The following is a 12005-nucleotide window of genomic DNA, read 5'->3' as shown; positions in this document are numbered from 1 at the left end:
ATTGAAGTATCGATGCCCACCGCATAAAATACCGTTATTATGCCCCATCTCATCCAATGAATGAGCCACAGCACAATGCCATATCTGCTTAATTTGCCGGGAATCAACAAGAATTAGAATCTACTCTCAAACAATTTAACGTGAAGGGTTCCACGCCGGCAATTGCCTCACAATCTTGGCTTGAAAAGGAATAGAAACAACTAAACTATATACAGTTGCAGTACGCAGTTAGTTACACAACCACAGCAAAAACTTGACAGAACAGAGACTGCATTATAGACCAGGTTTCTGCATGTTTTAGACATAGATTAAAAGCTGCTTTATCCAAGATTAATGGAATAGAAATAACATTTTGACTTCGTAAAAATTTCGCAAAAAAATATGAATTGACTAACTCTTAGTAGAATCTGTGATAGTTATTGCTGGTTACTATACTATAACCAAGAGTTCTTAGGATGAGATTCTAGCCAAAAAAATCTGTTTGATTTTCTCATACAGGTGATTTGTGAAAATTGTCGCCATTTGGGGGACTTAGATTAGGTTGCTCAAAAGGTTATAAATTCTTAACGAAACACAGAAAACTGTTTTCTTTAAGACCATTCTTCATTTGCTTTCGTAGATTAAATATTTTGCAGTTAAAAAAATCATTCATGTTCAAATGTGATTATGCAGATCATCCATCAATTGTTTACTAAACACTTTGCATTCACCTTTGTAATGCATTCCTATTGCATTTTTATTAACTTAGTGTTTCTTTATTGTAGATTATGTAAGCAGGTCGTTATTATATCACTTCGGTAGCTAGTCTGAATATGTAGATTTATATAAAAACTGTTCTCGTTTTTTGATTAATAACTTCGTGTATACTTTTGTTTTGCAAACTTAAAACAAAATTTAAAATAATAACCATATCCTTCATAAATTGATTATCTGTTCTATTTTCTTCGAAAAAAACAAACTATATATTGAATAATTAATTTGGTGTTGCTTTCACAGCTATATAAAACGGTTATTGTAATTAATAATAACCATTTATTTTCTACAAATTGTAAATGTATAAAACATTGTCCATTTTAAAAGCGTTTACGTAAGAAATGTATCTGGACAAAAACAACACATAGTATTTAACTAAAAACTTTGCCCTATTTCGATATATAAACGTGGTTGTTCTACCTATACCTACTGTCTTGTAACCGCAACTTATTTTAACAATTTCGTCCCAATATATTTGAAACCCGTTGTATGTAGAATATGCTTGTGATGTTTTTGCACAACATTGTAAAGCCACTTTTGATACAGATCGTATATTTCCTTTCAACTCTTAACTTATCCACTGCACTGATATATAACTGTACAAAAGATACACGTTCATAATCTGACACGACGACGCTGGGTGTATTATATTTGGTGCCAACACAAAAATAAAACAACTTTTTAGTTACAGTGACTTAAATAAACAGAGTAGCTCCAGTGTTTTCTGTATTGTCTCCCAGTTTTGCTTTCGTTACTCATTCTTCGCAATAGGAACTACAAAGCAAACTACAACAGTAATTTAAACAAATGTTTTTAAAAGTACAGTTTTATGCATGTGAGTATACCACAAGGCGGTAATATGGTTCCCATCTGTGGATAGATTTTAAATGCATAGTGTTTTACACGAACACTGGTAATGTATTGTAAGGGTGGGGAAGACGGGACACCTTTTCACTCCCTTTTACCGTTTCATTTGGTAGTAAACAAAGATCGTTAAAAAATTTAGGAAAACCGCCTCTTAAAGAACTTCATAGATAGGCTGTTGTTTAAACCACGTTCCATCGACTTCCCCAACCCTACTTTATAAACGCAAGTTGGCATTTTGTCACGTCTTCAAATAAGAAAAAAAGCGATTTGCCAACTTACAAAAACCTGTCTCTATAAAAACCTATTCTTTTTATAAAACAGTCGCCATATAATTTAACCAAATTTGCGCTTTCATAATGTTAACTCCCATGCCACAATGCGTCCCGTCGTAACTATAAACAAATGTAGTTAACTTTCTAAAATCAAACGTCTTTATTTCATTTATGTCCAGAAAGTTTCTCATTCTCGCTGAAAAACTATTTAAACCGTCTTCAACGTTACACAACCCCCAATACTTCCAAGGGCTTATTACCCCCGCTTTTAAAGGCAGCACCCACGTAATTTTGGGCCACTTTGCCTTTTCTTGTTTGAGCAGCATTAGCGCTGGGTTAAGAAATTGGTTAATTACTTTGTTCACGTCACAGTGGTCCAGAACACCTGGAAAATAAGTTGTCGTGTTTATTTGGAACTATTAATTTGCTACATAACCAAATAAGGCTTGCATTAAACAATTAAGAAGGTTCTCGAGTCATGTGGCTACAGTTATAATCTGTAAATATTCTTTGTTTACCACCAAATGAGAAGAGAAAGATGAATAAAGTCATGTCCCATCTTACACCACCTTACTATATTGTAACGATTGTCGTTCTGTCGCTATATATTCCGCCTCTTTGTTGTTACACTTTTATGAGACGTCCTACCGCGTTTGAAGAGACATAAAGTAAATAATTCTATCCTTACCGATACCGACAGCAAGGTAAGTCTCATTTTGATGAAGAACACTTTGTACCAAACTGTAGAACTCGTTTGAATATTTGCTTGAAAAATATGGTTTGAATTCCACGTCAAAATTTCGATGCCCGCCATTGCATAATGACGTATTACTGACGTCATCAGTAGATTGGGCCGTCTCAACAAGACAGTCGTATAACATGAATTGTAGATTTCCACGACACAAATTCTGTATAAAAAATTGTCTGAAATTTTTCGTTATTTATATGAAAACAAATTTTGGTACCTATATAGTACGGTGGGGGAAAACGGGACACCCTCACCACACGAGCATAAAGTAAGGTATATACGGACGTGGTAACTTGTACGCGGGTACGGGTTGTTTAAAAGAGAATAACTGTCTTATGGTAGGGTGGGGGGAGATGGGACACCTTTTTATTCTATTTTCTTGTGACATTTGGTAGTAAACAAATAAAAGTATTATTAAACCGTATTCTCATGACTCACATAGACCGTTGTTAATTGTTTAAACACGATCAGGATAATTATATATTATGTGTTAAAGGTGTCCCATCTCCCCCCGCCCTACTATATAACGAATTCCGTTATCCTTACTTTGCTTTTTTTAGTTGTGCATCCTTTCATTGCTCCATCTTCAGTTCGACCACTTAAAGATATCATTAGACCAAGGAACGTGTTTCGTATCAAAGAATCGCCGACAAAATAGAACTTCCTTCTTATTGTATTGGCGTTTAACACAGCACACGCTTCGTGTGGTTTATAATGAATCATCCGGCACCTGTAGGCGTATTTAAAATAAGTCATAACCGTACAGCGTAAAACCATAGTATACTGAAGTGTACTATGGTACAACTGTAATGTTACATTCAGGTTTTCCACGCTTAATTATTCAAACACGATTTCTTGGTCTTTTGTTTTCCATGAACAAAATAACACCTTATAGCAGTGGGCATATGTTGAAATTCCAACACACAATAGTCTCAAATTTCAGAACCAAACTGTTTGCACTACATAGCTCCAGTTTTACATAATTTATCATAAACCAGTATATATTTAGCATATGTGGTAAAAAATTACATCTTAAAGTTCGCCGTATTGTTTATATGTGCACTGTTAAAATGTCGTACCAGAGAGAGTATTTATAATCAATCAACGTACCGGTTGTCATTCGGTTTCCACTTTGCCACTTCCCCGTGGATATACTTTCTCATATCCAAACAATCCGGACAAAAACAAGCCATTGAATCTGCCTTAGAACATACTCCACTTAGTTTATTTGAACAGCATGGCTTGCTGCTGGTATGGTCGCACATACTCGCAGTTTTACCGCCAGGCAAGGTTACTTTTGCGCCACATTTACCATCTTTTCGCCAGTAAACCTTCGGAAAACTTAACGATTTCCTCACAAGTGAAATCGTTGTTTCTATTTCCTGTATTACACTCTGGTTGTATTCCTTATGCATTACCCATGCTCCATTCGTAAGGTTAAACAACAAGTTCTCGCATTGTGGTTTTAGAGGTGCGCTATCTTGAGTTCCAAATGTTTTGCCTTGTCTGCTGTAATTCCGGGATGTACAATCTATTGGGCCTTTCCTTTCTCCGTATACCAAGTTACCAACTGGTACTTTGAAAATGCATAGATAAGAAGCCAGAGTAAAAATGACGATGCTTAAAAAAGCTCTTCTCTTGAGTACAATGTTCAATCTGAACCACGAATTGTTGTGTGTCTCTTTGCTCTTTTCAATCTGGCATGAAACAGACATATTACAAACGCATTACTACATTACTGGTGCCTTACTTTTTACTGTAATAGGAGCTCAAGTCTACTTCCTAAACAGCGTAAGAGAATACTAGCAAAATATAGTTACAGTCAACGGTACAGTTTGCTTATATAAACACTTCGTAAACAAACTACAGCTATGTGTCAACGCACGGTTAATACGCTTTCGTACTCTTTAACGAGGCACAATACTTTGGGCACGTTGATCTCATTTTCTGTACAAAGCGAAAAAGGGGAGTTCCCGTTCTAAAGTAAACACAGCCAGTGTCTATTCAAATGTTAAAAAGTTGTTCAACCGTCGAAAACCAGCACCGCTTACAGTCACACAAACCCTTCTTTCGAACCTTGGATCAACGGCTACGCTAAGAATTGTTCATAAATGAGTGGATGAAACTCGTTTCTGGCGTGGCGGTACAATGCCAGCCGTTGTAATACGGTGTTCTGTTACACCTCGTGCCCGTACTATTCAAGAAAGTTTGTGGATTTACTTAATCTTGTAGCTGTGTACATGTGAACGTAGTAGATGAAACGTTAACAGCTACAATTTTGTAAATAGCGAAGCAACAGTCGCTATTCCCGTTTAAACATCTTTGAATACGATAACGACAAATAAATGAAAGTAACGAAAAGAAGGATATTGGCAACAAAATGCCATATTCGTTAAAAACACTGTACGAGAAAAATCTTACTGTAAAAAAAAGCGTGGCTGTCAAATCTCAACTTTTTTATATTGGCGGAAAATTACACGAACGCTTGTATTTTTCCAGCCTGCAGCTTGTTTTTAACCACCAATATTACGTTATAACATTTTAAACAGCGTAGGCCTACAGAAATATTTCCATGACGCAATAAAACGTCTTGGCCTTCGGTTTTAAAGTTTGCGGAATTTTAACCAAAATTTCGTTTTCAATGTAGCCTTTATTAATACCAACCTTTTAAAATGTGGTTCAGTTTTGTTTATAGTTCCATTAAGTAAACAAATATATAGTACACTGTTAGCATTAAACACACATATTTGCTGGTCGCATTTTTAAGAATTTATAGCGTTTTAAGTCCCATGGCTACGCCCATATAATTCTGTATACATACTCTTTGTTTAATACCAAATTCCCATTTGGCAACAAGAAAGGGAATTAAAACATGTCTTCTTTTAGAATAACCCATCAGCTATATCCCAATTTCTGCGGTTATGATCTTGTGGCATGCAGTGCCCGGGCAAACATTCTGAATTGTTTAATAATTTGAACCAGCTGTATATTATATGAAAATGTAATCAATTGAAACATATATTAGGTAAGGTTAGGATGGGATAAATTTGGCGCATAATATCCCATATTTCCTAATCGTATTTAAACAATTAACAAAGCTCTTGTATATAGCCATGGTGATACGGTTAAATAATTCTATAAATATTTGTTGTGTACTACTAAATGTGACGATAAGAGGGAATAAAAACATAGACCATCTTCCCCCAAACTACCATATATGCAAAAAGTTTATATTGAGCAATACATAACTAGCAGTTTGCAAGACGTGTTTACTACTCAGTAAGTAACATTACTGATGCTAAAAATAAAATATCGACAGGAAATTACGCAGCACGGGACTTTGTCACGACAGTGCATGTGTTAGAGCAAGAGCATATAGTGAATGAGTGTTGGTTGTCTAGTTTAAAATATCACCTCACGTTTATTTGCGCAATTGGTCACATGTTTACATTTGCCTTTATAAATACCATGCACTAGCTTTAAACAAGGCTTTTATTTAAATCTTTGGAAATGTAAACGTTTTGTGACAAACGTGAAATAAGATTTTAAGCGATAGGTATATAAGTATAAGAGAGTGATTTAGTATAGTGGGGGAAGATGGGACACCTTTAGCACATTCTATCCAAATATCCTGACCGTGTTTTCAACAAGTAACAACGGTCTATCGGAGTTGTGAGAATACGGTTTTATAATCTATTGATTTTTTTTGTTTACCAGTAAATGGGACAAGAAATTAGAATGAAAAGGTGTCCCATCTTTCCCCACACTACTATATGAGCTGTTATATTTGTATTGAAACTGACTAGAAAACTCGTGATTAATGGATATTTTTATTATGACCGCTTTACTTTTTGTTAAATGGCTGTTATTTTACCAGGCGTATTTTTCTAATTACTCAATCATGTGTTTGATTAATTCTGATATAAAGCACTTTCTTATATAGACATCAGACTTTAAAATATTTTGTTCAAAATGGCAAACGTAGGTGCCCATCAAGCTTCTATAGTTAATCCAGCAGTGCCTGGTCGGAACCCTTATCGGTATAAGAACGTCATCATGGGTCTTGCTGTAAGTATAACAAGAGATCATAGGTCTAATGAATGAGCACGGCTTAAACTAATTAGTATAATATAGTAGGGTGTGGGGAGATAATTAGTATAATATAGTAGGAGAGGACACCTTTAACACATTATTTCCAAATAGCCTGATTGTATTTTAAAGAATTAACAACGGTCTGTGGAAGTCGTAAGGATACGGTTTCATAATTTTTTGAATTTTCTTTGTTTACCACCAAATGAAAAGAGAAAACAAAATAAAAAGGTGTCCTATCTTCCCCCACCCTATTATATTAATTAATCCTTTTACTACAACGGTCGACTGGGCTCGATCAAAAACAAATCTGAAGTAACCAACAAAACGGGTTCTAGTCGCCATTGGTGGCTGTAGAGCAGTAGGCAGAATGTATTTATACATGTATTATAACTAATGAAACTTATGACGTATGAGGATTGAGTGATTGGAAAAGAATATGTGTAAATACGCCTTGTACAACTCCTGTACCATGTGTTTATTGTAAACTTACACTGGTTAACATTGTCGTCGCTTAAAAACGTTTGTTTTCATGACTTTGGACAAACCGTAATCACTCAGTAGCCTAATTAGGTAATGTTAAAAGTTAATATTAAACATATAATGTTTAATTAAAAATAAAGGTTTCAATTACGATAAATAATAATAAGGTATAAGAGTAGTGTTTTTGATGCGTCCTTTAAATGGAAATAGTTTTATTCAGGCGTGAATCGTTGTGAGGATTCCTTAAATCACCAACAAGTGCGGCCCAGACAGACAGTATAACCGCTGTCCCGACAAACCTGCTTACTGGATCTACTGGCCTACCGGTTATGGCACCCGATATTATAGTCTTTGAATAAGATATATAGGGACTAATACTATATACACTTTTTATTTATATTTGCGCACTAACGTAAACAAAGCCAAAAGTTACCGATTACTCTGTTACCAACGGGTTCCCGATGCATGGCAGTTTACTTGACTCGCAAGCGTTATGATCATTAATTACTAATTAATTGGACGATTTTATGCACTATGGTTATGAGACTAAGCGTACATGAAATTAATATATCGAATACACTCGATTAATCAATGTTATAGTACATTTTAACCACGAATTAGAGCTTTAAACAGACAGAAAAGTAATTGGTAACTACTCGCAAATTAGGCGACCGTATGCAGTATGGTTTATAAAACTTTGTTTAGTTCAAAATGTTTTATAGAGTACAATCATTTTATTAAAGTTTAAGGTATATTTTGAATTTGGCGCATTTGATCAAACAGTAAAGTAATCGGTAATTAATCGCTAATCATGCGGTTTTAAATCTGAAAATGTAGTCTAAAAATTCTAAATATATAATATAATTTGATTTCAATCAAGAGATAAAAGAAAAAATAAAATGAGAATTGCGATAAGTGCGGGGAAAAATCGCCCTATTAGCAACAGCAACAACAACGCCAAGAACAACTGTTCGACGAAAAAGGATCTGTATGACCACTACCGTGCTCAATAACAGTGTATATGCTTTACAATTAAATAGGAGACTGACGATATCATTTAGGCAAAGTTTGTATCTTTTATGTTATACCGTTGACTGGGTTTGATTTTTGAATGTTACTTTTTTGTAGCACCGGATCCTGATTGAATTCATTACACAAGAGTTGTCCTGCTAAATGGGCATCATCAGATTAAGCGTAACATTTAAAATAAAGGCAATCGTATCTTTAATAGGATGGGGCAAAACGGGACACTATTAGCCCATAATAAACTAGTATCTTGATCGCATTTTTAAAATTAACAACGGTCTATATGGCAGTTGTAAGGAAACGGCTATATAATTTTTTTAATGTTTTTTGTTTACTGCCAAAAGAGACGAGAAAAAATAGCATGAAAAAGTCTTTCATCTTCCCTACTCTACGACATATAGGCTGTTATATTTGTATTGAAACTTACCAGAAAACTCGAACTCGTGATTTAAAGATCTAAGTTTATATAAACTTATTTAAACTGATCCACACATGTTATCTCGACACGTATTTTATTGGCAGATTACGGAAACGATTCTTGGTGTTTTAAGCATTGTGCTTGGTATTGTACTTGTGGCAAATAAAAATGAAGTGCCAGTCAGGGTTTGTCATTCTTATCCGGTTTATACCTGTCACGTATTATTCACCATCTATTCCCCGAAAGCTGGAGAAGGATTATGGACTGGTATATGGGTTAGTATACATAACTTCTATACGTGTCACACGTTACTACCAATAATACTGTATAGGGTAAGATAGGACACTTCCATCACATAAAATTCAAATATCATGATCGTGTTTTTTTATAATTAAAAACAGTCTATGAGAGTCGTAAGGTTACGGCTTTATAATTATTTGCATTATTCTTTGTTTACAACCTAATGCAACGAGAAAATAGAGTGAAAAGGTGTCCCATCTTCCTCCACCGTGCTATATTGGCTGTAAGATGTAACTTGTCGCAAGTCGTTGGGCGCACGAATTCTGTGAAACAGAACACCTGTGTTATAACGACTGCCGTTGCTCTGTCATGTGAGGATAAATAGGGCATATTTATTTATTCATTCCTCACTACTAATATCAGTATTTTTAATTGTTTTGGCAACTGCATGGAGGATGGATGACCCGAAGTTTAATTTGACTTCATGCACCTGTATTTAGTCAAGGCATCTATAATAATTATAATGTTGCAACGGAAATCTGTTCACACACATTTGACATAAATTAGGTAGAATAGTGTTAAATATGAAACCTATATACGTACTAGGTTTTGATTGCTGGTATTCTTGGAATTTTCGCTAGCAGGAACCGGCCATCTTCATCTGTCGTAAGTTTAGTGTTACAAGCAAATTCGTCAGCGCTTTAAAATAATACTTATATATCCAGATAAACGCTCATATGGGTCTTTCCATCACAGCAGCAGTATTCTCAGCTGGACAAGTTGCTGCCGGAATAACTCTTGTCTTTTACACCGCGGTAAATCTATTTTGCCAAATTTGTCAATCTTATACGTTCATCTTATAACTGAACGTAAAAGATCCTTCAGTTAAACGAATTATCGTTTAAAACTTGTTGACGACTGACTTAAAATAGAAATTAACATATGTAATAATAAAAATTTGTCTCTTCTTGGATTACGGTAGCGAAGATTTTGAAATATGTTAAACGAAAAGACAGGATATATAGCGAAAAAAAAACAACAGTTGTTAAAAGACGCATACAGTAAAACACATATTTACATTAAGCTGGAGAAAATAAGCTTGGTCGTTACACCTAGCGGACAAACGAGCCATTTATGTTTAATTATTCTCAAGTTAAACTTCCTATAGAAACAAAAGTAAGCGTAAAGACTTTATTTGGTTGGCACTTGTAAGTCTGATTATGAATGATCTGAATGCTACTATACTCTTACTAATCTTGTGTAATTTCCCGTTTTGAAGCAAGCATCTATTTTTAAGTAATTCCTTATAAACAAGATACTGTATATCTGCAGAATGTTGAGTATTTAAGAACAAGCATCGCGTTGGCCGCGTTTGGTTTTATTTCATTCGTACTCTGCATCGTGAGCGCTAGTTTTTGTTGCCCACACCATACCGTTGCTATTGGCACTCTTAGTTGTTGTGGAGCTGGCTGCTGTGAAAGTAATGGGGTACGTTTATAATGACTATAACATACCATTTTATTTATCTCTTTGAAAACAGTAACGAAGATCAGATTAATTAAAATAACGAAGAGAAGGAATCAGCACCAAAACCAAAGCGTTAAAAACATGCTTTAAAAAAACTACTTGAGTAAAAGTGTCAAATAAAAGCGTGGTTGCGAAACCCTTAATACACTATGAATTAACAATTAATCTATCCCTTATATTATGTTTAATTCTCTAAAACGTTTATATTTATACCCTTTCTGTAGAGCGATCAACAAGTTGTTTATGTACAACAACCACCGCAGCAAGTCGTCGTTTCATCTGGTAATTATCACCTTTTATAACTACAGGTTTCTGAGATAATTTTTTTTTGATAAAATGTTTACTGGAACGGAGTTCCGGTAGTAGAGAGACACTTTTAACACAAATGGCTATAAACTAAATTTCTTTTGTTGACAAAAGCTCTAGTCTAATAAATCCAGCCCCAAATACTCTATTATATCAGTTATATAGTAGGGTGGGGGAAGACGGGACACCATTTCCCTTGTTAATTGTTTAAAATATGATCAGGATTTTTGGATTTTATGTGCTAAAGGTGTCCCATCTTCCCCCACCCTATTTTATAACCTATGTTTTAACCATTTTAGTGAATTACTAACGCGTGGTGCGTTTCTACGCATAATTGCAATTAATTCTTATACAGGCGCACAGCAAGGCATGGTACTCCAAAATGAATATGCAACGTCAACAGCTGGCCCTCCGTTAGAAAAGCAGACTGAAGCAAATGCTTTCCAAAGTTAGAGAACGTTGATCCACTCAGCAATTAATAACAATTGCAAAAGGAGAGAGTTTGTCATCATATAAAATCATAAATCGTGTACAAAGTTTGTCTGCAGACTAACATTCATTCATTCATTCATTCATAACCTTATAAGCATTACCATATTATATACTGAAGTGGTTTCATTATACTATGGCATTACATTGTATATAGTATATATTTAACCAAGGTGATCCTAGAATACAGATATTTTAGCGGCCATTTTCGATACCTTCTACTGGTGCCACCAACCTAAAATTTGGACACTTTACAAACTAGACCCCAGCGGTACCGATTCTAAAATAAAAAATTTAAAATTCGAAAAAATATTATTTATGAATATTAATATTCGTCATAAAAACATATTTATAGAATTTTCTCCCGATCCAGCTTCGAATATGTTATAGCGCCACGAAATACCTAAAAAATGAAATATCGTTTTCTTCAAAAAAGTGCGGGGATGGATGTAAAATATTGTGGAGAGTATTAATTACTCGAATTTCGTGTTTATACATTTTATTTGCACGAACGCAAAAATAGTACATATTAATCCACATAAATGTTTTTATAACAAAACTATAACAGTAAATATAAGAATATTGATATACCTAGTGAGGCTAAAAGTATCGGCGTTAAATGGTTTTGTATCAATTGCTCTTACTAGTTTGTTTACTACCTATGATAACTATGTGTTTTCAGTTATATTCTACAGGAATCCGACGATGATCAACGAACAGACAACGAGGAGATCACTAAATGTTTGGTCTCTATTCCTCACTTTTTACTCTTCTATTAATTCTGCAT

At 34.6% G+C, this 12005-nt stretch overlaps 2 protein-coding genes across 5 annotated transcripts in view; one reads left to right on the top strand and one right to left on the bottom strand.

The window, feature by feature from the left end:
• The window catches only part of LOC100185235, an 8847-nt gene extending 3443 nt beyond the window's left edge, over positions 1-5404 (bottom strand). The window contains exons 1-5 of one of the 4 annotated variants that reach the window (XM_026838291.1): positions 5305-5404; positions 3751-4337; positions 3187-3370; positions 2581-2800; positions 1264-2277 (exon numbers count right to left, since the gene is read on the bottom strand). In XM_026838291.1, coding sequence (XP_026694092.1) covers positions 1931-2277; positions 2581-2800; positions 3187-3370; positions 3751-4055 — 1056 coding nt within the window. In that variant the 5' untranslated portion in view covers positions 4056-4337; positions 5305-5404 and the 3' untranslated portion in view covers positions 1264-1930. Of the gene's footprint in view, positions 1-1263; positions 2278-2580; positions 2801-3186; positions 3371-3750; positions 5266-5304 lie in introns of those variants that run through there. The other 3 variants (XM_009861028.3, XM_002125606.5, XM_018815392.2) reach the window with 3 other exon arrangements.
• Positions 5405-6495: 1091 nt separating this feature from the next.
• On the top strand, positions 6496-11364 carry LOC100182868. Its single transcript, XM_002120709.3, has 7 exons — positions 6496-6708; positions 8761-8931; positions 9503-9562; positions 9622-9711; positions 10229-10384; positions 10648-10705; positions 11085-11364. The coding sequence occupies exons 1-7, from the start codon at positions 6613-6615 to the stop codon at positions 11180-11182; spliced, it is 729 nt and encodes a 242-aa protein (XP_002120745.2). The 5' UTR covers positions 6496-6612; the 3' UTR covers positions 11183-11364.
• Positions 11365-12005: the final 641 nt, after the last annotated feature.

Source organism: Ciona intestinalis, unplaced genomic scaffold (genome assembly GCF_000224145.3).
Source record: "Ciona intestinalis unplaced genomic scaffold, KH HT000071.1, whole genome shotgun sequence".
NCBI classification, from domain to species: Eukaryota; Metazoa; Chordata; class Ascidiacea; order Phlebobranchia; family Cionidae; genus Ciona; species Ciona intestinalis.
The sequence above is the reverse complement of the archived record's forward strand: the minus strand, read 5'-3'. Positions and strand labels throughout refer to the sequence as shown.

Excerpts from the sequence above, each read along its gene's own strand:
- LOC100182868 (XM_002120709.3), top strand. The coding sequence starts at position 6,613 with ATGGCAAACGTAGGTGCCCATCAAGCTTCTATAGTTAATCCAGCAGTG. Across the intron at positions 6,709-8,760 it reads ACGTCATCATGGGTCTTGCT|ATTACGGAAACGATTCTTGG; the intron begins GTAAGTATAACA and ends TTTTATTGGCAG. Across the intron at positions 8,932-9,502 it reads GATTATGGACTGGTATATGG|GTTTTGATTGCTGGTATTCT; the intron begins GTTAGTATACAT and ends TATACGTACTAG.